Source organism: Xyrauchen texanus, chromosome 41 (genome assembly GCF_025860055.1).
Source record: "Xyrauchen texanus isolate HMW12.3.18 chromosome 41, RBS_HiC_50CHRs, whole genome shotgun sequence".
In the NCBI taxonomy this organism is placed as follows: domain Eukaryota; kingdom Metazoa; phylum Chordata; class Actinopteri; order Cypriniformes; family Catostomidae; genus Xyrauchen; species Xyrauchen texanus.
In genome coordinates this window covers 32524561-32546682 of record NC_068316.1, presented here as the reverse complement: position 1 = coordinate 32546682, position 22122 = coordinate 32524561, and the positions used below count along the sequence as shown (strand labels likewise).

The 22122-nt window shown below is 41.5% G+C and overlaps 1 protein-coding gene across 1 annotated transcript in view; it reads right to left on the bottom strand.

Moving 5' to 3' along the window:
* Nucleotides 1-22122, bottom strand: part of LOC127634401 (myosin-IIIa-like) — a 148445-nt gene that overhangs the window by 5990 nt on the left and 120333 nt on the right. The window contains exons 32-35 of the mRNA XM_052113939.1: nt 20930-22007; nt 13344-13488; nt 2108-2199; nt 1969-2009 (exon numbers count right to left, since the gene is read on the bottom strand). Of these exons, the coding sequence (XP_051969899.1) occupies nt 1969-2009; nt 2108-2199; nt 13344-13488; nt 20930-22007 (1356 nt within the window). The remainder of the gene's footprint in view (nt 1-1968; nt 2010-2107; nt 2200-13343; nt 13489-20929; nt 22008-22122) is intronic.

The window sequence follows — 22122 nt, the reverse complement described above, 5'->3', positions numbered from 1 at the left end:
TTTAAAACAAGTTCACATGTTTTTTTCATGAGATTCAACCTTGTGGCAGATACCCCGTCCTGGAAAAACAGAGTGCTCGCCTGCATCTCTCTGATCTGTCTCTCTACATCCAAACATTTGTATTATGGTACAACTTCTTTACCAGCATGTCGTGAGCTCATCCTTTTTTCCCAGGCATCCTATATCTGTCTTTTTTTTTAGTTTCATTGCCATTCTCTCCTTCTCTACAGCAGAATGGGGCCAGAAATGTGTTTGTCCTGCTGACCTTATCACTCTTATAGTCAACATGGCATTTGAAACACTAACATAATATGGTGTTTTTCAAGTGAAACAGTTTGATCTCATGTAAATTATGTGACTGTGGCAAAATGTTTGCAATATGAAATCATGTGGTTCTTTATGCATGTTGCAGCAGCTTCTGTGTCAAATGTCCACTGAGTGGCACTAAAAGTGAAATAAAATGATTTGTCAAACATGAAATTTTAAAGTTATTGCTCTATTGAGTTTTAAAGGAACAAAACCAACGTCCTTACCCTTAACCTTAAACCGATTGTGTCAGAAAAGCTAATGTAAGGTGAAAAACGCAAATGCTGCTGCTAGTCTATAACTACATTTGCAAACTGAGTTTTCTAATTCTAATTTTCACCGCAGTCTCCTGGAGGCACCACAACAAATGTGCGTTATATTAACTTTCACACAACTCGAGTACAACAGATGATTCTGAATTTATAAGCACTTATTTTTCACTCTATTACCTGATAAATTGTTGGACTTTGGACTCGAAAGTCTTGAGCCCAGCCAAGCACGTAAGCTGACACATAAGCTAAACGTGTAAAAGAAGTGACATGAAATGAGGTGGTTGGTTCAGAAAATTTGCTTTTCATGTTTCATTTTCTTTTAGAACTCTATCAGTTAGGTTTAGATGTTGGATAAGGGTAATGATTTCTATATTGTTCACCCCTCATTTGCTTTTAGGACACTATTAGTTAGGTTTGGGTTAAAGTTTAAGGTTAGGGACATACGTTTTACTCATTACAGCATCCATACAACATTCTCCTTAAAAACCTTGTGTAATTACGACACAATTTCACTCGCTTTTAGCGCCCCTCTCTGGACATTTCACTCGGAAACTGCATTACAAGTGCAAAACTCTATAAGTTCAGCTACCACACAATTTGATCACACTCATACAAGCTTGTAAATGTAGTTGGTTATGTAATGCAAACATTAAACTGTATCGCCTTATAAGTCATGCACTATAGTAAAAGTGTTTAGATGTCATAAGATAACATTGAGTGAGAAACAGGGCAAAAGTGTTTATGAACTGATAATCTGCCATTTATTTGTGATTTGTGTGAAAGGTAATTCAAGTCACTGTAGCACCTCTAGTGTTCATTTCACCAAGAAACTGCCACAATATACACAACGAGCCATGTGAAAATAATATAGATTGATTGACATCTCTCACACAGGTCTAAACACTTCACAGCCAAATGCTAGAGAACTAGTTGGAATTTTCAAGCTATTAGCTTTAGCATTATAAATAGCAATTTAGTTTCAATTGATTACCTATGTAAATAATTGCCTTTAATTCAGTTTTCATTGACTGACCTAGTTATTTATGCTTTATCTACAGTATATTAAATCTGTCATGAGACAACATACGGTCTCATAGCAGTGAGTATTAGATAGACACACTAGATAGTGTGATACTGAGTCTCAAATGCAATTACCATTTGCAGCAATTAAAATTGTTGCCTGGAGACAGGATTGGCATTATTTGTACTTCACCAAATTATGATTGGTCAACTGATGGATTTTTTTTAACCCATTTATCTCACATCTTACATGTGTAATATGCAGTAAGTAGAACACTAGTTCCATTCTGAACATAGCCTTTGTCTCTTTGTCATAACAGCGTGCATCGAGAAACACATTCTTGTAGAATTTTACACTTGATAATTTTACCTTTGTTTTCTTGGTTTCCTTTTATCATCCTGGACAGACCTCTAGAAAAGAGTCAGAGTAAGAAATGATCATTCAAATTAAGCTCAGGTAATCCTCAGATAAAGTCAGAGTCATTGATGAGTGTGTGTCATTGACTCACATGAATGAGTGTGTAGTATGTGGAGTCCTCCGGGGTGTTGAGGGTCTTTGGTTGTTGTGTTCGGCGAGGCGTTCGTGACTGCTTTGTCTCTGCTGTGGGGTCAAACACATCACACACGTGAAAAAGCTGAAAATTAAAAATACCATCCAAGCAACATTTTAAAATGGGATCAAAGATATTTGTTTCTTTTATCTGGATGACCAATACTTATGAACCCTTTCCAGATATTTAATTGTGTATAGTGCCCTGTGTGAAAGTAAATATAACAAATAATTCCCATGGAGCCCTGTTACTACACAGACAAACAGATTTCTCAATGGGATCAGCACAAAACATCCAGCTGACCTTTGACCCCTCTGTTCTTATTGAACAAACCATGCAGTATACCCTGGGGTCTCAGTATTTGTAATTATCAACTAACACTCAATCAGAAATGCCCTACTTTTTAACTAGATGTTCTATGCAGATTGACACAGACACATACAGTAAGTATCAGAATCAGAAAATGTTGCTCCGGAAGCTATGATTTAAAACAATCTACATAGGCAGCAACGCTGCAGTGACCTTGCATTAAGTGCACAAGACTTAAAGAGAGACTCGACTTAAACATTATTCTAATAAAGGGCAACAGTCATATATTTGTAAAACGTAATCATTTTCCACCCTCATTCTGACCCTCTGTCAGAAACGCTCGGTTTTGGTGTTGCGTCTCCTTTAAGACTTGACAGTAAACACACTGTTATGATTGGCTCTCTGATCTTGACTGACCTGCTCTCTCCTTGCCACTGGATGACCTATGGAAGTGATTAAAGGTAAAGTAGACACTGATGCGTTGTTGTGGACGCGGGAGAGAACGTAGTCGTTTTAGCTGCTTGAGTTCAACAAATGCTCTTTTTGAAAGTTTTGAGTTCTGAAACTTACATTATGTTTGTTTTTTTTAATAGTAAAATGACTTAAATGTGGAAAGATCAAGGAAAATTCTATTTCTCATGTCATCTTCAACATCTTCAATGAGGCAATGAAATACAATCCCATGAAGCATTGCAATGGCATTACGTAATTGAACTAAAAACAATGGAAAAATATAAAACTATTAATTTAAAGTAGTTGATTGTAAGTATAGATACAATATATTTAAATTTTATTTAAAAATGTTCACATACACACTCACCGACTACTTTATTGGGAACACCTGTACAACTACTCATTCATGTGATTATCTAATCAGCCAATTGTGTGGCAGCAGTGTAATGTATAAAATCTTGCAGATATGGGTCAGGAGCATCAGTTAATGTTCACATCAACCATGAGAATGGGGAAAAGATGTGATCTCAGTGATTTGGACCGTTGCATGACTGTTGGTGCCAGGTGGGCTGGTTTGAGTATTTCTATAACTGCTGATCTCCAGAGATTTTCACACACAACAGTCTTTGTTTACTGGTGCCAAAAACAAAAAACATCTGGTGAGCAGCAGTTCTATGGACGGAAATGCCTTGTTGATAAGAGAGGTCAACAGAGAATGGCCAGACTGGTTGGAGCTGACAGAAAGGCTATGGTAACTCAGATAACCACTCTGTACAATTGTAGTGAGCAGAATAGCATCTCAGAATGCTCATCAGGTCGAACAATGAGATGGTTGGGCTACAACAGCAGAAGACCAGGTCAGGTTTCACTTCTGTCAGCCAAGAACAGAAAGCTGAGGCTGCAGTGTACAATCTGCATAAATCAAGATTCAACAGACAAGGCTATGTTTTTCCAGTCTTTTACGGTCTCATCTTTCTGTTCCTGGCTGACAGACGTGGAATCCAACGTAGTCTTCTGCTGTTGTAGCCCATCTGTGACTTGATTACATAGTTCACTGTGTTTCATAGGAATAGGCGTTTGCTGCAGAGCACTTTTGGCTCACTTTGTTAGCCACAATTCTCTAAATCTTAAGGAATTCCACTATTAAACCATTTTTTTATTATTAAATTGAAATAACGTGGACTGATGGCTTCAACAGAAGCTTAAACCATCTATTAACAACCCCATAGCTCATTGTAGGTCTGTCTTTAAAGATTTATAATTTATTATTAAAAATCAATTCCCCTATGAGAAAATGAATGGGATTTTTACTTCCGGAACTAGACTGCTGCACTTTGAACATTCCAATGTTGGCATGTTGCTAAGCTAATGAAGCGATACTCAAATAAGCATTAAAAACACATAGCACACACAAATATCAGGTAGTCAGTTTTTAATTAGACCATTTTTTAAACAAACTAAACTATATTATTTGATACTTCTCAGTATTCAATTAATTATATTTATGATCAATATTTCTCATATTGGGGGGATTTATTTCATAGGTCATTAAGCACAATGCAATCTTGCTGAATGAAAAAAAAAAGGTGCAGAACTGTGAGTCAAGTGTAAAATATACAAGACATTTTACTTGTGAATAAATCAAACGTTATTTTCATGGTTATGGCCTGTCTGACTGCCGTTGCTCCCCAGTTACTTTGATGTTAATTTTAGGGAGATTTTATGCTTCCAGTTTGAAGTGACCTCTCGTGAAGTTTTATGGACTTTTGCCTTTTATACCTTTTTATGGACTATTGACTTTTCATATGTCTGCGATCTATACAATGCCCCCAATGCATCACCATGCTCGGATTTGACCGGCCTACCTGAGAGTGCTGGGCTGTGTGGAAATTAAATTCTGTGTAGATGGGTCACCCTTGATGTTTTTTCTTCTACTGATCACTCTGGCTTGCTAGAGCTTTACCAATGACTTTCATCAGTCCAAGCGGGGAACTTGGTGCTTATTGTGCTTATTCGCCAACCCATGTTTTTATTGTTTTCCCAACATGGTGCTTTATTACTCTCCAGTAGATTTACAGCGACTGAACTCCTCGTTCCATCTTCCCGTTGGAGTCTACAATCATTGTGATGCCCTGGGAATCATACGTCTCCCATAGTATGTCCACCGTTCATCTTGCTATAATCTCTGCAAGAGGATGCCAGCCGCCTCCCCTGACAATTACCACATTCTGGTTATCTGGTCTGCACATCGCCGTTTCCCCGCTGGTTCAAGTGATGAGAGTCAGAGAGTCAATTTAAAAAATCTCCGTTTTCTGAAGCACTCATGGCCATAGTGAATGCAAGGTCAATATTGAATAAATCTTTTATTCTAAACAAATTTTTTTATGTCTCATTCACAGGACTTTTTATTTGTGATTGGGTCTCTTGGCGATCTCTCCTTCCTCTGGTTGTGCCTTCTTTAATTCTCCATCATTGGACATAGTGGTGGAGTTGCCACTATTTTCAGAAACGGTTTTAAACACAGAAACTTGCCCGTGAACATGTTTTCAAGCTTTGAGGTCCAGTTATTAAAAGTTGATATCATGGGCCCTATTCTATGTGCACTGGTGTACAGACCTCCTAAATTTAATAAGGACTTTATCAATCAATTCTCAGTTTTCCTCTCAGATCTGGTGAGTCGTGGTGACCGACTGTTGATTCTTGGGGATTTTAACATTCACCTCTGTTTTCCATCCAAACCTTTGGTAAAATAATTTTTATTCCTTATAGAGTCTTTAAATTTTGTACAATCAGTCTACGGTCCAACGCATAATTTGGGTCATACATTAGATCTTGTGCCGTCTCATGGTTTTTCAGTTTCAACTTTGGAGGTTTCTAATGCTGGTATTTCTGACCACTATTCAGTTGTGTTTGAATCTGTTTTCCCATGTCCTTAAACTATTCATTCCTCCACCACCAACTTATTTTCTGATTATTATTTAACACACTTCACAGACAATATTTCTTATGATACGGAAACTGAACATTTGGTTGAAGCTTTTAACAAATCATGTTCTATTACTATTGACAGTCTTGCTCTGCTTAAGCCAAGGAGAGTAAAGGGTGCCTCCAGCCTTGGCTAAATTATGTCCCCTGCGCTCTCAGAAAAGAGTGTAGAGAAGCGGAACGGAAGTGGAAAAGGAACAAGCTTCAGGTCTCGTATGATATTCTAAAGGCATGTTTAATTAATTATCAATCATCAGTAAAAGGAGGCAAAATCAGAAGTTCTTTTCTAAATGAATTGCTGATAATGCAAATAGACCCAAAGCTTTGTTTAAGACAATTGATTCTGTTTTAAACCCTATTACTAATGTCTTTTCTGATTCTTCTGATTCTTTTATATATTATTTTATTCTCAAAATAAAAAATACAGATTCTGCTATTGTACCTTCTAAGTTGGCATTTCCACAACTATCTCCACCTGCCAGCTGTCTGTCTCAGTTTCAACCAGTCTGCTCGTACCAGCTAGCTGATGTAATTTCAACTATGAAATGTTCAGGTTGCAAGTTTCACTTCTTTTCAAATATGTTTTTAAGGCTTTAGTCCAAGCGTAACCGATATAATTAATAGCTCCCTAGCTAATGGACTAGTTACAGCTAGCCATATTGATTCAGCAATACAGAGTAATTACAGGCCAATTTCTAAATTGCCCTTTATTTCCAAGCTTTTGGAGAGAGTCGTTTAGTCGTTCAGCTTCACTCTTTCCTGAACGCTTTTAACATTTTAGACTCATTTCTGTCCGGTTTCAGATCCTTACACAGTACTGCTTTGTTGAAGGTCACAAATGATAACTTGCTTGCTCTGGACTCATATGCTGTTTTAGTTTTGTTGGATCCTAGTGCTGCGTTTGACACTATTGACCACAACAAATTTCTGAAATGCTTTGAGAGTATGGGTGGCATCCAGTGTCTGGCCTTGCAGTGATTTGCTTCTAATATGAAAGATTGGAACTTTTCTGTAAATGTAGGTACTTTTTCCGCTTCATTAGCTTCCTTATCTTGTGGTGTCCCTCAAGGATCCATTATAGGTCCGTTATTGTTTTCGCTTTATATGCTTCCCCTGGGTAACATTTTTCGGAAATATAATATCGCTTATCACTGCAATGCTGATGACTCCCAGTTTTACCTTCCAGTTAGAGCAGACACTAACTGCCCATTTGGGAATCTGCTGAAGTGCCTTGAAGACATTAAAAGTTGGATGGCGAATAATGTTTTACAGTTAAAGCAATAGTTCTCTTAAAAATGAAAATTTGCTGATAATTTACTCACACTCAGGCCGTCCAGAGTTATTTTCTTCATCAAAACAGAATTTAAGATTTTTAGGATTTCATTTCAGGCTGTTTTTAAGGGAAGCTTCTTTCTCTCAGATCTATTGCACATCTAAAACATTTCTAAAATATTTACATTCTAGTAAATATCTGGGAATTGTGATCCATGCTCTTATTACATTGCGGCAGGACTATTGTAATTCACTTTACATTGGCCTTTCTCAATCCGCTTTATCTTGCTTACAAAGTCTTCAAAATTTGGCAGCCAGGTTTTAACAGGGTCAAAAAAGAGGGATCATATTTCCCCCATATTGGCATCTCTTCACTGGCTTCCAGTAAGTTCAGGGTTGATTTTAAAATCCTTCTTTTTGTGTATAAAGCATTTTTTGGTCTTGCACCAACATACTTAGTGACATTCCCCACCCTTACTCTCCAACCAGAGCGCTCCGGTCTTCCAATCAATTATTTTTGTCTTTCCCCCGTTGTCAATGTAAATTCAAGTGCGATCAAAGGGCCTTTTCTGTGGCCGGACCCAAACTTTGGAATAGTCTCCCCTTTCACGTGAGGTCTGCTTCATCGTTTTCTTAAATCTTCCATTAAATCATATTTTTATTCTTTAGCTTTTGAAAATTTTAAATGTTGGATGTTTATTGATTGAGATTTTTATGTATATATTGTATTTTTATTATTCTTGGTATTTTTCCTCTCTATTATTGTGTTTCAGTTTTGTTGTACATTACTTTGGAACAACTTCTGTAATGTTTAAATGTGCTTTATTAATAAATGTTGATTGATTGATCACAGGACAATGCCTATGGTAGTGGATGAAGTATTGCTGAGTAATGTATTATAACTACAAACCTGCATAGCTTGATACTGAATATCTCCTTATCAAATATAAATTTTATTAAAATTGAGAGCAAAAGCTACAAAAATGTCCTTTGCTCTGTTTTCATACTATCTGTGAACTCAAGCACTGTTTATCCTGGAGAAAAGTCCAGTGTGAAGCCAATTTATCAATGTCCACCACGGCCAGCAGGCACCGACAGAAGAGTTTGTCATATTTATTGAATGCGCCTCTTGAAAGGTCATCAGATATTCTTGATTGCTCAGAGGAATATAGCCAATTTGCAGCTCTTATATTAATGCTTGCTGTAATTGCTGGGGCACTTTTGGATGCAATGTGATTAGCATTTAAATACCTTTCATGTATGTGAAAATGTGATTGGCATTCAAAGGGCACTTCTGTGTGCAACCAATAAAAATAGATTATATTTTGCAGTGGCAATAAACCATTAATAATCTTGTGACAGATGACCACATTATTTCAGAAGCAATCATTTTGATCTCCTGAGCAAATTAACGTTCAGCTTTCACAGATGATCATGTCAATGTGATTATTCTTAGGCCATTCATATTTTGCCTTGTAAGCACACAAATGAAGATGTGAAAAGTTAGCCAGTGAATTGAAAGCTTGCAGTTATTGAAAAACACACTGAGAATGCTATTCACTCACACACACATACACACACACAAAATCATTTTGATATGCTTTTATGTGGTTTAAAGTAAAAAGTAATTGGTGTTACCGTCCGAAGATAGTAAACAACCTTTATGTTGTGTTCTGGTCATTTTGACCCAGATTACTTTTTTTTTTTTTTTTACTTAATCCAATTAGAATACCATTCCTTGATTTTGACCACATATGGTATCTGAAAACACACACAAACACAAACTGGACAAATTTCTCTTCAAATTACACCTGTTGTGTTCCCGGTCAAAAATGTCCGGCCATTGGAAATGAATGGATTAAACTAAAAAATACAGAACTATTAAGTGTTCAGGAGCATCCTAGTCTTTTAGATGAGCATATATGCGGATGTGTGTTTGCATACACAAAGTCATGTACATGTGCGCGCACACACACACACACACACACACACACACACAAAATTTGTAATATTTATTTATTATATTACGTTAATTATATTTATGTGTGTCAATGAGAACTTCAGAGACTAAAACTAACAGCAGTTTTGCCTCTGAGTGAAAATTATTGCTCATTGCATTTTACTAATTTAGAACTTTCCAACATATATAACACATGGCATCTCATATTTCTTTATGTTTTTACCAACTCTGAATATAATTTTTGTGATAACAAATTTGCTAATTATAAGAAGGAAACAGTTCTTATTTGTCAGCAAATTAAAGAGAATCGTTTGAGAATTAGTAGGATCAGATATATGCATTGTAAAGTCCAGATTCTAAGCATTAAAATGACAACTATTTTGCTTAGAACAAGTGGTTATTAATTTATTATATAATTATTTGCATTTGTATTTTTTTCTGCAGGGAGTGCCTGATTATATATATATATATATATATATATATATATATATATATATATATATATATATATATATATATATATATTAAATATGCTTAAAAGAAGTAAAAACTGTCATAATTAATAAGAAAAAAGAAGTTGATAAAAAGGTATAATGCAATATCTTTGAATAACATGTGCAATATGAGAAATGTATTAACAATCTTACAGGGCCAGTTATTTTTGACCTGGAGCACAAAAGGTGTTAGCACAAAATGAACACAACACAAGGGATTAATAAATACATTTTAAATTAAAATTTAAAGTTTTATTAAAAGCTGAAATTCCTGTATTATACTGTAACACTACAATAAGGCCCCATTTGTTACCATGAACTAACAAGGAACAATATACATTTTACAGCATCAATATATAGTAATAAATTTTTAAAATCAAAAGTTGTATTTGTTAACAGTAGTTAATGCACTATGAACTAACAATTAACAATTATATTTGTATTAAGTAACATTAACAAAGATTAATAAATGCGGTAATATATATATATATATATATATATATTGTTCATTGCTTTTTCATGATAATAATTGCATTAACTAATGTTAACAAATGAAACCTTATTGTAAAGTTTTGCCAATATTACTAATATAAATTAGGGCTGTCAATCGATTAAAATGTTTAATCAAATTAATTACATGATGTCCTGATTAATTAATCGTGATTAATTGCATTTAATCGCACATACAAATATTTGCTGAGAAAGCCCCTCATATTACAATAATTCAATATATAATGATGAAGTAATTATACATAGTTATCTTTAAATATGAAAAAATACAGTTCACAGCAATCCATTTCACAAGTGAATTTGTCAATCAGTTGGAGATTTATTATGAGGGCTTGTTTAAGGACCCGTCAATTTACACCTACATCAGACATGTTTGTGTAGCGTCTCAGGTGCGTTGCGTCATAAACATAAAATGTTTAGTTCACTGTTTCAAGTTAAATATAGTTTAATACTTAGAACACATCTTGAAATCCCTTAGTTCGCATTTACGCTCCATCAAATGTTTTGAACTCAAGAACGTAACGAATGTCTGTTTGTGCTGTCTGGTTGTTTTCTTCACTGTATAAACTGCGGATTATGATACTCGCAACACAGCGGAAATTTCCATTACTGCCCTCTGGAGTAAACAGGTTGTACTACAGGTGGTACTACAAGCTTGTATTTCTCAGGAATCTTCTTTATTATGGTCTGGGGCAGTGCGATTAATTGCGTTAATTTTTTTTAACGCATTATTTTTAATACAATTAATCACACGGTATCACACGCTAAATCGACAGCCCTAATATATATATATATATCAATCAAGGCAGTGTATCTAACATGCAGGTAGCCATTTTGTTGTCATGTGACAAAAAATGCTAAAAAACAAAACTTGAATGTGTGGCATAATAATAATAATGATAATAAATCAGATATTTTCGCATTTTTATGAAAAAGCACATTTATTCGGGTTAAATGGAGTAACCCTGATAAAATGTCTTGATCTTTGTGACTCCAAATGTAATGATATTTGTAAAAACATTTTTTTAACTTGTTTCAAAATATGTTGGAAACATTTTTGAAAATTAATAATTAAGTTGTGTACACTCTCATGTATTCAAAGAGAAAGGAAATTATTTTAATACCTTGTACATAATGGTTACACCACTTGACATGTCTTGAAATCTATTTGTTTTTGTAGAAAGTGATATAAATGTTTTTAAAAACTCTTTGAAACTAAAATGGAGACAAACATTACATTCCTACAAACTTGATACATGTTTTAATCTCTCATTTCTATGATCTCGGACAACCAAAACCTACATATTAAATGTGTTTTTGTGTTCCATTGACAGTAACAAACTTCAGTATTCAAGGGGGCGATAGAGTTATCTTCAAATGCCTGTGCCACTGAACCAGATTTGTTATTATTCAGACAGCTCCCTATAAACATGTCGACAGTTTGACTAACTTTATTCAGCAAGATGTCTTCAAAAGAATAAGTCTTCAAACTGTTGCTCATAGCTGACTGTGGCGAGCAGGACGGGGCCGAGCGCCTATGGGCAGAGCGAGGCCGGGAAGATAATTGGTGAACGAGTTCCACCTGTGCGTCACACTGCGTTCCAGTGAGGGGCGGTGGGAGTATTGAAGGAGAGGAGACAGCAGAAGAGATTTTTCAGGCTGATCCTTCCAAAGCAATTAGACGTATCATCCGAAATAATCAAATGAAAAGTAGATGTGCGCAACTGTGGGGATTTCTGATATTGAAGGGGAGAGAGACTGTGATGGGGAGATGTGTGTTTGTGTGTTCGATGTGTCTGCAGGGAAGCAGCACGTGGAGTTGTTTTATGTATGTTTAAGTGAGAAAAAATGTGTACGTGTTTTGTCAAGCCGGTCCCAGTTTCCTCCTTCCCATGCATTCCTTGAACCCAGTTACATTTCCTGCTTCCCGGGTTTCGGCACCAATGCAACGGGGTTCAAGGAATGCATGGGAAATGATCAATTAAATTCCACATTTCGGAACATAATGAAGTGTGACATTGACACTTACTTGTTCACATACTTGCGTAGAATGTTTCAGGTCTTAGACTGACCTTTAAGACTGTGTGACAAAGGACAACAGATCATGTTGCCACATCTATCATACACTACTGAGAAACCATAATCATTCTTGACAGAATAATCCTGTTTCATTTGGACTCAAGGTGCATGTCAGGAATAATAGAATCCGCAGGAATACTATTAGAATGAATTGATCAAATCTCCCCTGCTATTTTTCAGGCTGATCCTTCCAAAGCAATTAGACGTATCATCCGAAATAATCAAATGAAAAGTAGATGTGCGCAACTGTGGGGATTTCTGATGACACATCTCCTTGAGGCCAATTTGCCTGTTTTGGCACTCGACATTTGAAATTAAAATGAGCAGTTACCGTGAGAGGAAAGGAAACTTCAGTCACTGATAAAATTGACTGTTCAAGTATACTGCTGGAGTTTAATAAAGCCAGAGCTGTCTCTATCTTATTCACCACCTGAAGTGCAGTTCTGTGCAAAAGTTTTAGGCACTTGTGAAAAATGTTGCATAGTGAGGATGTCTTCATATCTATATTCTGTTTAGACTGCCTCAATTGACTCTGTCTCTTTATGTAATCTCAGACTGACTCGATGTTCAGTGGGGGGCTCTGTGTGGGCCATGACATCTGTTGCAGGGTTCCCTGTTCTTCTTTTAGAAGGGGATCTTTTCTATTTGCTGAAGTAATGTTTGTGACTCTAACATTTATATTTCCTATTGACACACTAAAGCTGAAGATATAAATAACTATCTTAAGACAAATGCTTTTGTGAAACATCTTATGTGCCTAATGTGCCTGCAAAATACTCTCTCTGCAAGCAAGCACACTAAGAAAACTGGAAACATCAATATCTGCCTAAAAAAAACATTGGAAGACAAAGAAGACGCAGACTATTTATGGGAGAGCATTTTTCTGCGATAAGACATAAGCAAAGATAGTCTGATCACAAATGGATCTATTGTGTTACTGAATGAAACAATAAATATGGCTAAAACAATATTTGATAATAATATCAAAGCCTAACATGTCCTGTTCTACATTATTTCACGTTGCATATTACACATTGTCACGTTACGAAGGTTAAATGCACTGAAAATGCTGTCTCATGTTGTCTTCAAAATGACTGAGACTAAGGATATGACTGTTTTATCTGTGTTTTACCTGAGGGCTGGTAGCTGCCCATTAATCCATTAATGGCTTCTCCTTTTACAAACATCCCATTCTTGCTGGGGTCGAGCTGATGGGCGAGGATAATTTCATTTAGCTTCTTCTGCAGGACAAGGAATTCTTCTGAGGCCTTGTTTACCTGGAAGAAACAAGGTATAACGCTGGTCACTCAGAACATTTTCAGTCACAAATAATTTATATAGTGGTTTCTTCGACTTTTGGACATTTTCGCACTGAAGACTTCTAGAAAGTAATAATTTGTCTACTAACAATGTCCAACATGTACAAAGAATATTTACATAATTTTTGTCATTTCTTTCTGAAAGTCATTAAAAAATTCCCCCACAGTGTCATTTCCAGCACATCTCAAATTCTGAAGAGTGTTTAATAATTTTGCTGGCGTGAGCTGATTGGTCCTTAAAAGCATATTCAGGTAGCCAGTCAGCTCAGTATCTCTCTCATGTAACATTTAAATTCCTCAGTCATGTGATAGCAGTTCACCAGCTTTAATTTCGTAGCTAACATTTTAAGTATCCTAAAAACACACAATTAAATAATATTGTCACTGTTTTTGTGCAAATTGGCAAAATTAAAGCTTGACTGGAAATTATGCCCAATAAAAATATTTGGCTCATAGGGGATATTCACCTTGATTTTTCTTTACTTTCTTCAAACATAACGTCTAGGTTACGTATGTAACCTCAGTTCCCCGATGGAGGGAACGAGACCTTGTGTCAGAGAACGACACTAGGGGTCTCTCTTGAGCGCCGATATTCACCTCTGTACTATGAAAAAAGGCCAATGAGAGTTGGCAGCCAGTATTTGCATGTCCGCCCCGGACATACGGGTATTTAAGCGGCGCAAATACGGGAGTTCATTCAGGATTTTTCTGAGGAGCGGAAATGGTCCGGCCACAACAGGGGCTCGGCTCAGCGGCGTGGCAAGGGGGACACTAGCGTCTCGTTCCCTCCATTGGGGAACTGAGGTAACCTAGGCGTTCCCCTTCTGTCGCTCTCTTACGTTGTGTCAGAGAGCGACACTAGGGGTCCACTTAAAAGCGCCATGCGCTGAGCCGTGTACGTGATCCGCTGATACAGGAGCGAGCAGGAATTCCTACGTGCAGAGCGACCAACTGTATCAGCCGCGCGTACCCTTCCCCAATGCCCCATTTAAGCCATCAGGATTCCTTATCGTTACCCGGAGGGGAACAAGGTGACGACCGCCAACATGGGAGCGGGCCAGCCTGGCTGGGCCTCTTTCTCTCTATGTTTCTCGCATAGAGCAACTACGGCCGGGGCCCTTACGCGCATTGAGGGAAGGGGGTCTTAGCCCTTGGTAGGGCGGGGAAGACCCTCGCGGAGGCCACACCTACCTGGAGGGAGGCAAATTTGAGTGGCACATACATCGCATGGCCTATACCTAGGCCTTATCTTGGAACAGTAGTCGTGGTGGTAGCACCAGCCTCAAAGAGGGGAGCATACAGCACGGCACCTGGGGCAGCTGTGACTGCCTAAGGGAACACGGCGTCAACTCACGTGAGGGGACAGAACCGTGGTTTTACACACAGGGGAGTCCGAGCAGGAGGCCTTACCTGTGGGGCCCCTATACCAGTACAGGGTAGCTAGCGGTACCCGCAGTGGTTTGGGTCGGTGAGTCCCTCCGCGAGAACTGCGACCCGCAAGGGCTAGGGGAGGAGCCAACCAGTGTCCCAAGCCTGGGATCTCCTGGGAAGAAGGCGCACTTTTTCCCCTGGTTAGGGGAAGGGCTGGGTGCAAGCGATCCACCTGGTCAGATCGTCGGCGTGTCACCGAGTTCTCACGGGCTCGGTACCTGAGAGAACACGGGACGAAACTGACTCAACTTCGGAGATTGTAGAATCTCGCAAAAGTGTTAGGTGTTGCCCAGCCCGCAGCTCTACAAATGTCTGCTAGGGCAGTGCCCTAGCCAGTGCCCATGAGGACGCCACACTCCTGGTGGAGTGGGCTCGGACCCGCAAAGGGGGGGGGGCACGGCCTGGGTGTGATAAGCCAGGGAAATGGCATCGACAACCTAGTGGGCGAGTCTCTGCTTGGAGACAGCGTTCCCTTTCTGCTGTCCCCCAAAGCAGACGAAGAGCTGCTCAGAGCGTCTGGTGCTCTGTGTGCGGTCCAGGTAAATACGTAAGGCACGTACCGGACACAGCAGTGAGAGGGCTGGGTCTGCCTCCTCCCGGGGCAGCGCTTACAGGTTCACCACTTGATCCCTGAAGGGTGTGGTAGGAACCTTGGGCACGTAGCCCGGTCGCGGTCTTAGGATCACGAAAGTGTCTGCCGGACCGAACTCCAGGCAGGCGTCGCTAACAGAGAACGCATGCAGGTCCCCGACCCTCTTGATGGAGGCGGCGCGATCAGCAGGGCCGTCTTGAGAGAGAGGCCCTGAGTCCAGCTGAGTCAAGCGGCTCGAAGGGGGTCTCCGGAGTCCCATCAGGGCGACCGAGAGATCCCAGGAGGGAAATAGGTTAGGCGGGAGGGAATCATCCTCCGGGCACCTTTTAGGAACCTGGCGATTAAGTCATGCTTGCCAAGAGACTTGCCGTCTACCGTGTCATGGTGGGCCGCGATAGCAGCAACATACACCTTGAGGGTGGAGGGGACAGCCTCCTCTCCAGCCTCTCCTGAAGAAACACGAGCACTGGCCTAACTGCGCACTTCTGCGGGTCTTCGGCTCGGGAAGAACACCAGTTCGCGAACAGACGCCACTTCAGGGCGTAAAGATGCCTGGTCGAAGGGGCTCTGGCTTGGTTAATAGTGTCTATGACGGCTAAAGGTAGGCCGGCTAGACCCTCCGCGTCCGTCCAGGGACCAGGCGTGGAGTTTCCAGAGGTCTGGGCACGGGTTCCAGAGCGTGCCCGTCCCTGAGAAAGAAGGTCCTTCCTCAGGGAATTACGCCAGGGAGGGGCTGTCATAAGGAGCGTGAGATCCGAAAACCACGTCCGGTTGGGCCAGTAGGGGGCCACCAGAGTGACTTGCTCCTTGTCCTCCCTGACCTTGCATAGCACCTGTGCAAGAAGGCTCACTGGGGGAAAAGCGTACTTGCGCAGCCCCACAGGCCAGCTGTGTGCCAGAGCATCTGTCCCCAGGGAAGCCTCTGTGAGGGCATACCAGAGCGGACAGTGGGAGGTTTCCTGGGAGGCAAACAGGTCTACCTGGGCCTTGCCGAACCTGTCCCAAATCAGCTGGACTGATTGGGGGTGGAGCCTCCACTCTCCGCCAGGCAAGGTTTGTCTTGACAGCGCGTCCGCTATCACATTGAGGTTGCCGGGGATGTGAGTGGCGCGCAGCGACTCCAGTCGCTGCTGACTCCAAAGGAGGAGGCGGCAGGCGAGCTGTGACATGTGGGGGCGTGCTCCGCCTTGGCGGTTTATGTAAGCCACCACCGTGGTGCTGTCTGTCCTGACCAGGACATGTTTGCCACGAATCATCGGAAGAAATTTCTTCAGGGCAAGGCGAGCGGCCAGTAGCTCTAGGCAGTTGATGTGCCAGCGCAGTGAGCCTTGGTTCCACCGGCCTGCAGCTGCGCGCCCGTTGCACTACGGCGCCCAACCCAATTTGAGGCGTCGGTTGTAACCAGAACGCGACGGGACACCTGCTGCAAGGGTACCCCTGCCCGAAGAAAGCAGAGGTCTGTCCAGGGTTTGAAGGTTTGGAGGCAGGCAGTGGTAATTTCCACGCCGTGCGTGCCGTGGCGCCATGCTCGTCTCGGGACTCGAGTCTGGAGCCAATGCTGAAGTGGTCTCATATGCATCAACCCTAGTGGCGCGACTGCCGCGGAGGATGCCATATGCCCCAGGAGCTGTTGGAAGCGCTTCAAGCGGGACCACGGTGCCTGGCTTGAAGGAAGCGAGGCATTCCAGCACTGACTGAGCACGTTCGTTGGAGAGGCGTGCTGTCATTGAGACTGAGTCTAACTCCAAACCGAGAAAAGAGATGCTCTGGACTGGGGTGAGCATGCTCTTCTCCCAGTTGACCTGAAGCCCCAAGCGGCGGAGGTGCTCGAGCACCTGGTCTCTGTGTGCGCATAGTAATTCCTCGCGAGGGGCCAGAATAAGCCAATCGTCGAGGTAATTGAGTATGCGTATGCCCGCTCCTCGTGGCGGGGCAAGAGCCGCCTCTGCGACCTTCGTGAAGACGCGAGGGACAGAGACAGGCCGAAGGGGAGGACCTTGTACTGATACGCCTGGCCGTCGAATCGCGAACCGTAGAAAGGGTCGGTGTCGAGGGCGAATTGAGGCGTGAAAGTCACGCGTTCTTCAGGTCTACCGCTGCGAACCAATCTAGATGCCGAACGCCAGATAGAATTTGTTTCTGGGTGAGCATTTTGAACGGGAGTTTGGACAGGGTCCGATTGAAAACTCGCAGGTCCAAGATCGGTCGTATGCCACCACCTTTCTTGGGTACAACGAAGTAAGGGCTGTAGAAACCCTTCTTCGTTTCGGTTGGAGGGACAGGCTCTATCGCGTCCTTGATTAGAAGGGACGCGCTCCGCCGTCGAGGGTGGCGAGGGCGGATGAGCAGGTGGCATGACGAGTGGAGTGGGGTGCTCTCCACGAAGACGTCAGCTCATCATGCACCTCCGGGAAGAAAGGTACTGGGGGCGAGGCTGTGGCGGCGCCCATGCCCAAAACCAATCATCTAGCCGTGATGGCTGCGGGGAGGATGGAGGGTTCCAATCCAGGCCCACGCTATTGGCTGCCCGGAAAGCATATCGGACATCTCGGCGTCGGCCTCCTGCTGGGCGTGCAAGCCCGAGCGGCAGCCCAGAGGAGCCCTCAGCGTCAGAGCCCACGCCCTCCGATGTCGCGGCGAACTCATCTGCTTCCATCGCCTGAGGGTAGGCAGACTGGCTGTGAGGCGAGTCGCCGCCACCTCGGCGAAGACGGGAGTCAACGGCGTGCGGGCGCGGGTGGTCCGAGGCGTACCGGCGGAGCTGCACCGCTGCCATCCCCAAATCGCCTCCATCGCCAGCCGCATCGTCCTCAATCCCGTGGGAAGAAGGAGCGACACGAGGCGGCTGGAGTGGCTTGCTTACGATTGTAAGCAAGCCGCGACCTAACGTTGTCATGGTCATGTTCTCGCAGTGAGAGCATGAACCATCCACAAATGCAGCCTCGGTGTGATCACTGCCCAGACACACGAGACAACGCCTGTGGCCGTCGGAAGCGGAGAGTACTCTACGCATCCAGGAACAACACAGGGGCGGAAGGGCATCTTTAAAAAGCGGCGTCCTTAAAAGGGCGTTCACGCCGCTGTGTTTTGCTCTTTTAGAGGAAATTACTCTTTTAAATAAAATCACTCTTTTATGAATGAAAGACTCGTGAGAGATCTTTCTATCTGCAACTGTCGATGCGCTCAGGGGCAGGAAGTGCACAGCTGTGCAACCAGGAGAAAGCCGCTGTTGTGCGCCGTAGAATCCAACAGCATGCAGCAGAGGATAGCAGGAACTCGGTGTGTAGTCACGCAGCAAACTGCAAACACGACCATCGGCTCCGAAGAAATTTTCTGAATGAACTCCCGTATTTGCGCCGCTTAAACACCCGTATGTCCGGGTAGGGACATGCAAATACTGGCTGCCAACTCTCATTGGCCTTTTTTCATAGTACAGAGGTGAATATCGGCGCTCAAGAGAGACCCCTAGTGTCGTTCTCTGACACAACGTAAGAGAGCGACAGAAGGGGAACTCATATTTCATCTCAAGCATGCCATGATTGATTTTGTTAACAAGTACACTAACTTTTAAGCATAATAATTTGTATTTTTATAATGAATTTTCGTCATTTAATATTGAAAGTCTGGGTCTGGGACAAGGCTAAAACAATAAAATCTATAAATAATTTGAAAATTAACAAAAATAAATGATGAAGGCATGCTAAAATTGTTCCAATTCAGTTTTAACAAGACCCTAATGAAAAGAAGAAGAAAAAAGTTTAAATCTGTTAATTTTTATAAAAGTAAACTCCTGGTAAATACTGTAAAAGGACCTGAGGTTGAACAAAAACACATGTATTAAAAGGGTCATGACATGAGGAATCACATTTTCCTTGATCTTTTGACATATACGAGGTCTTTGTTCTACAAAAACATACTGTAAGTTTCAGAACCAACCAAGAAAATTGTGAAACTTGTGACGTCACAAGGACCAGATACATTTGCCTATTATTACTGCCTCTGCAGTAAAACATCAATGGCAATTTTTCTGTCATTGCACCCTTGGCCCCGCCCACTGGTGGTCAGTCATTCACACAGGTTAAGAAGAGAGAGAATGGGAAATTCATGGGAAAATCATCTACACCAAAGTGGACCTATCTGGATTTAAATATTTTTTCTACATTAAAAGTTTAGAAATGTTTTGATCGATATCATGCATCTTATGCCACTTTTAAAAGACCCAATGTCAAGTAACAGCTCTAAACATAATTCCCCCATTCTGTTGTCTTGCTGTTGTGCTGTTTTGAAGGCATCCTGGACCATTTTTGCACCCATCTGTACTATATTTTTATTGTAGGCCTTTTGAAAAGATGGACTACATGGAAGTCTTTGATCATTTTGATGCATTTCCGATGATGTGCACCGTGTTTTAAGAGTGGTACAAGCAAACCTTTTAAAAACATGTCTCATTCTGCTGCTGCCACTGACGGAGAGAAACACATGCAGTTCTGTGTGTAAACAAAAACGGAAAATGTGAGATGTGATGACTAGCGTCTCTGCTTTGGCCTGTTGAAGCCTGTTGGATTCACCGTGGATTGTATTACATTTGTGTATTGAGAACTTTTCAGCATGGATTGCTTGTGAAATAGTCACAATATGATTCAAGCTTTGCAAAGGAACTGTTATTGACTGTTGGATGAAAAATAGTAAGTAACCATTGTAACAACATGTGTTAACCCTGAAATATAGTTTTATAATGTTGTGTGGAGTTCATTCATTTTCTTAGGATTGCGTTTGAAAATGGCTAATTTCGAGGGGCTGCACAGTTTTAGCCAATCATAACAGAGGGTGATTACATTGAAGTATTTAAAGGCCAGACCACAGGGTAGAAATACAATAAAAGTAGTCCATAAGACTCATGTGCTATATACCAAGTGTTCTGCAGATGTGCGCTTTAAAATTTTTGAGTGAGAAACAGAAGTTGTCATTCCCTGAAATCCTTTTACCCTGCTCATTCACGCTGTCAATGATATCAAAGGTTACTGGTCCCTTGACTGACTGTTGTTGATGTAAAACCTGGTGTGGGAAATATGTTGAGATCCTGTATTTAAATACACTATATGTGACCTTGAAATATAGCACCAATGTTGGATAGACAAACTTTATGACAGTTTTATGGTGCTTTTTGTTTATAATATTTGGAGCTTGACAGCCCTAGTGACAACTTATATTTATAATATGGAATAGAATCACTCAGACCTTTAAAATGCTTTTGTGTTCCTCTGAAGTAATTAAGCCATACTGATTTGGAATGATATGTGGGTGAGTAAATGAAGATAGAATGTTCATTTTTGGGAGCACTATTCATTTAATTATACATGAAAATATAGTAAGCACCTGTATGAAGAGCTTCTCCACCTCCTGATGCTGCTCCTCATCATATAACCCTTCCTCAGCCCGAGTCTCCACCTCTTCCTCCAAGTCCTTCCGTTCCAGCTCAATGTCTGTGATCTCCAGGTCTTCCCCATTCTCCTCAACATCTCCAGCCTCATTGTCTTCTGTTCCTTGCACTCCCTCTCTCTCCGCTCTCAATCTTTTTCTCTCACGATGGCCTCTAAAGTTACTCTGTAAAACAGTTGCAGCATGTTCCTCATCCACAACAGTTGACATATTAACTGCGTCATCTGAATTTAGTTCTTGGGCTTCCTCTAGTTCTGATGGTTCCTGTAAAGGAGGTGGAAACTCCTCAATGAGAATGTCCTCTTCGGAAATCTCTGGCGTGCCCAAATCCTCTTTCATAATTTTCTTAGGAATCTTGCCTTCCTCCTGGAGTCGCTTGCGCTCTTTGTGGCCACGGAAGTTGCTCTGTAGGACCACGGCAGCTTTGGCCTCTTCATCTTCTCCTGAGGGTTCTACTGGAGGCTCGTCTTCTTGCCCTACATCCTCTGGAAGTTCCATCAATTCTTCCGGAGTTGGTGGATCTGGAATAGGAAGTTCCTCATCTTCTGGAGGACTCTTTGTCTCTTTCCTCCCTCTTACCGGCATCTTTCCCTCTTCCTGGAGTCGCTTACGTTCTTTATGACCTCTAAAGTTGCTTTGGATAACAGTAGCCGCCTTAGTTTCTTGTTCAATGCCCCCATCTCCTTCAGAAGCCTCTTCCTCAGCCTCCTTGCCCTGCTCTTCTTCTTGTAATGCAGGCGAGTCTTCTTCAGAATTGACTTGTTCTGCAGGGGTGGACAAGGTATCGGCTAACTCATCCCCTGTCAAGGTCTTGTTTCCTTCCCGACGCTCCTTGTACTTCTTCCTCTCCCTGTAGCCTCTGTAGTTGCTCTGGAGGACCACAGCAGCCTTTTCATCTGCATCATTCACTTCCATTTCTGTCTGTGGCGACTCTCCTGAAACTGGATCAGATACTTCTGTTGAGACCTCTGTTAATTCCTCCATCTTCTCAGCCCTTTCCATCTGCATGGCTTCTCTGTGTTAAGTAAAGCAGGTTATACTAAGTTACTGTTCCATTTTACTCCATGTTCTTCCCATACTTGTAGTGACAACTTGGCTGTTTTAAGCGAGATACTAATAAATAAATACAT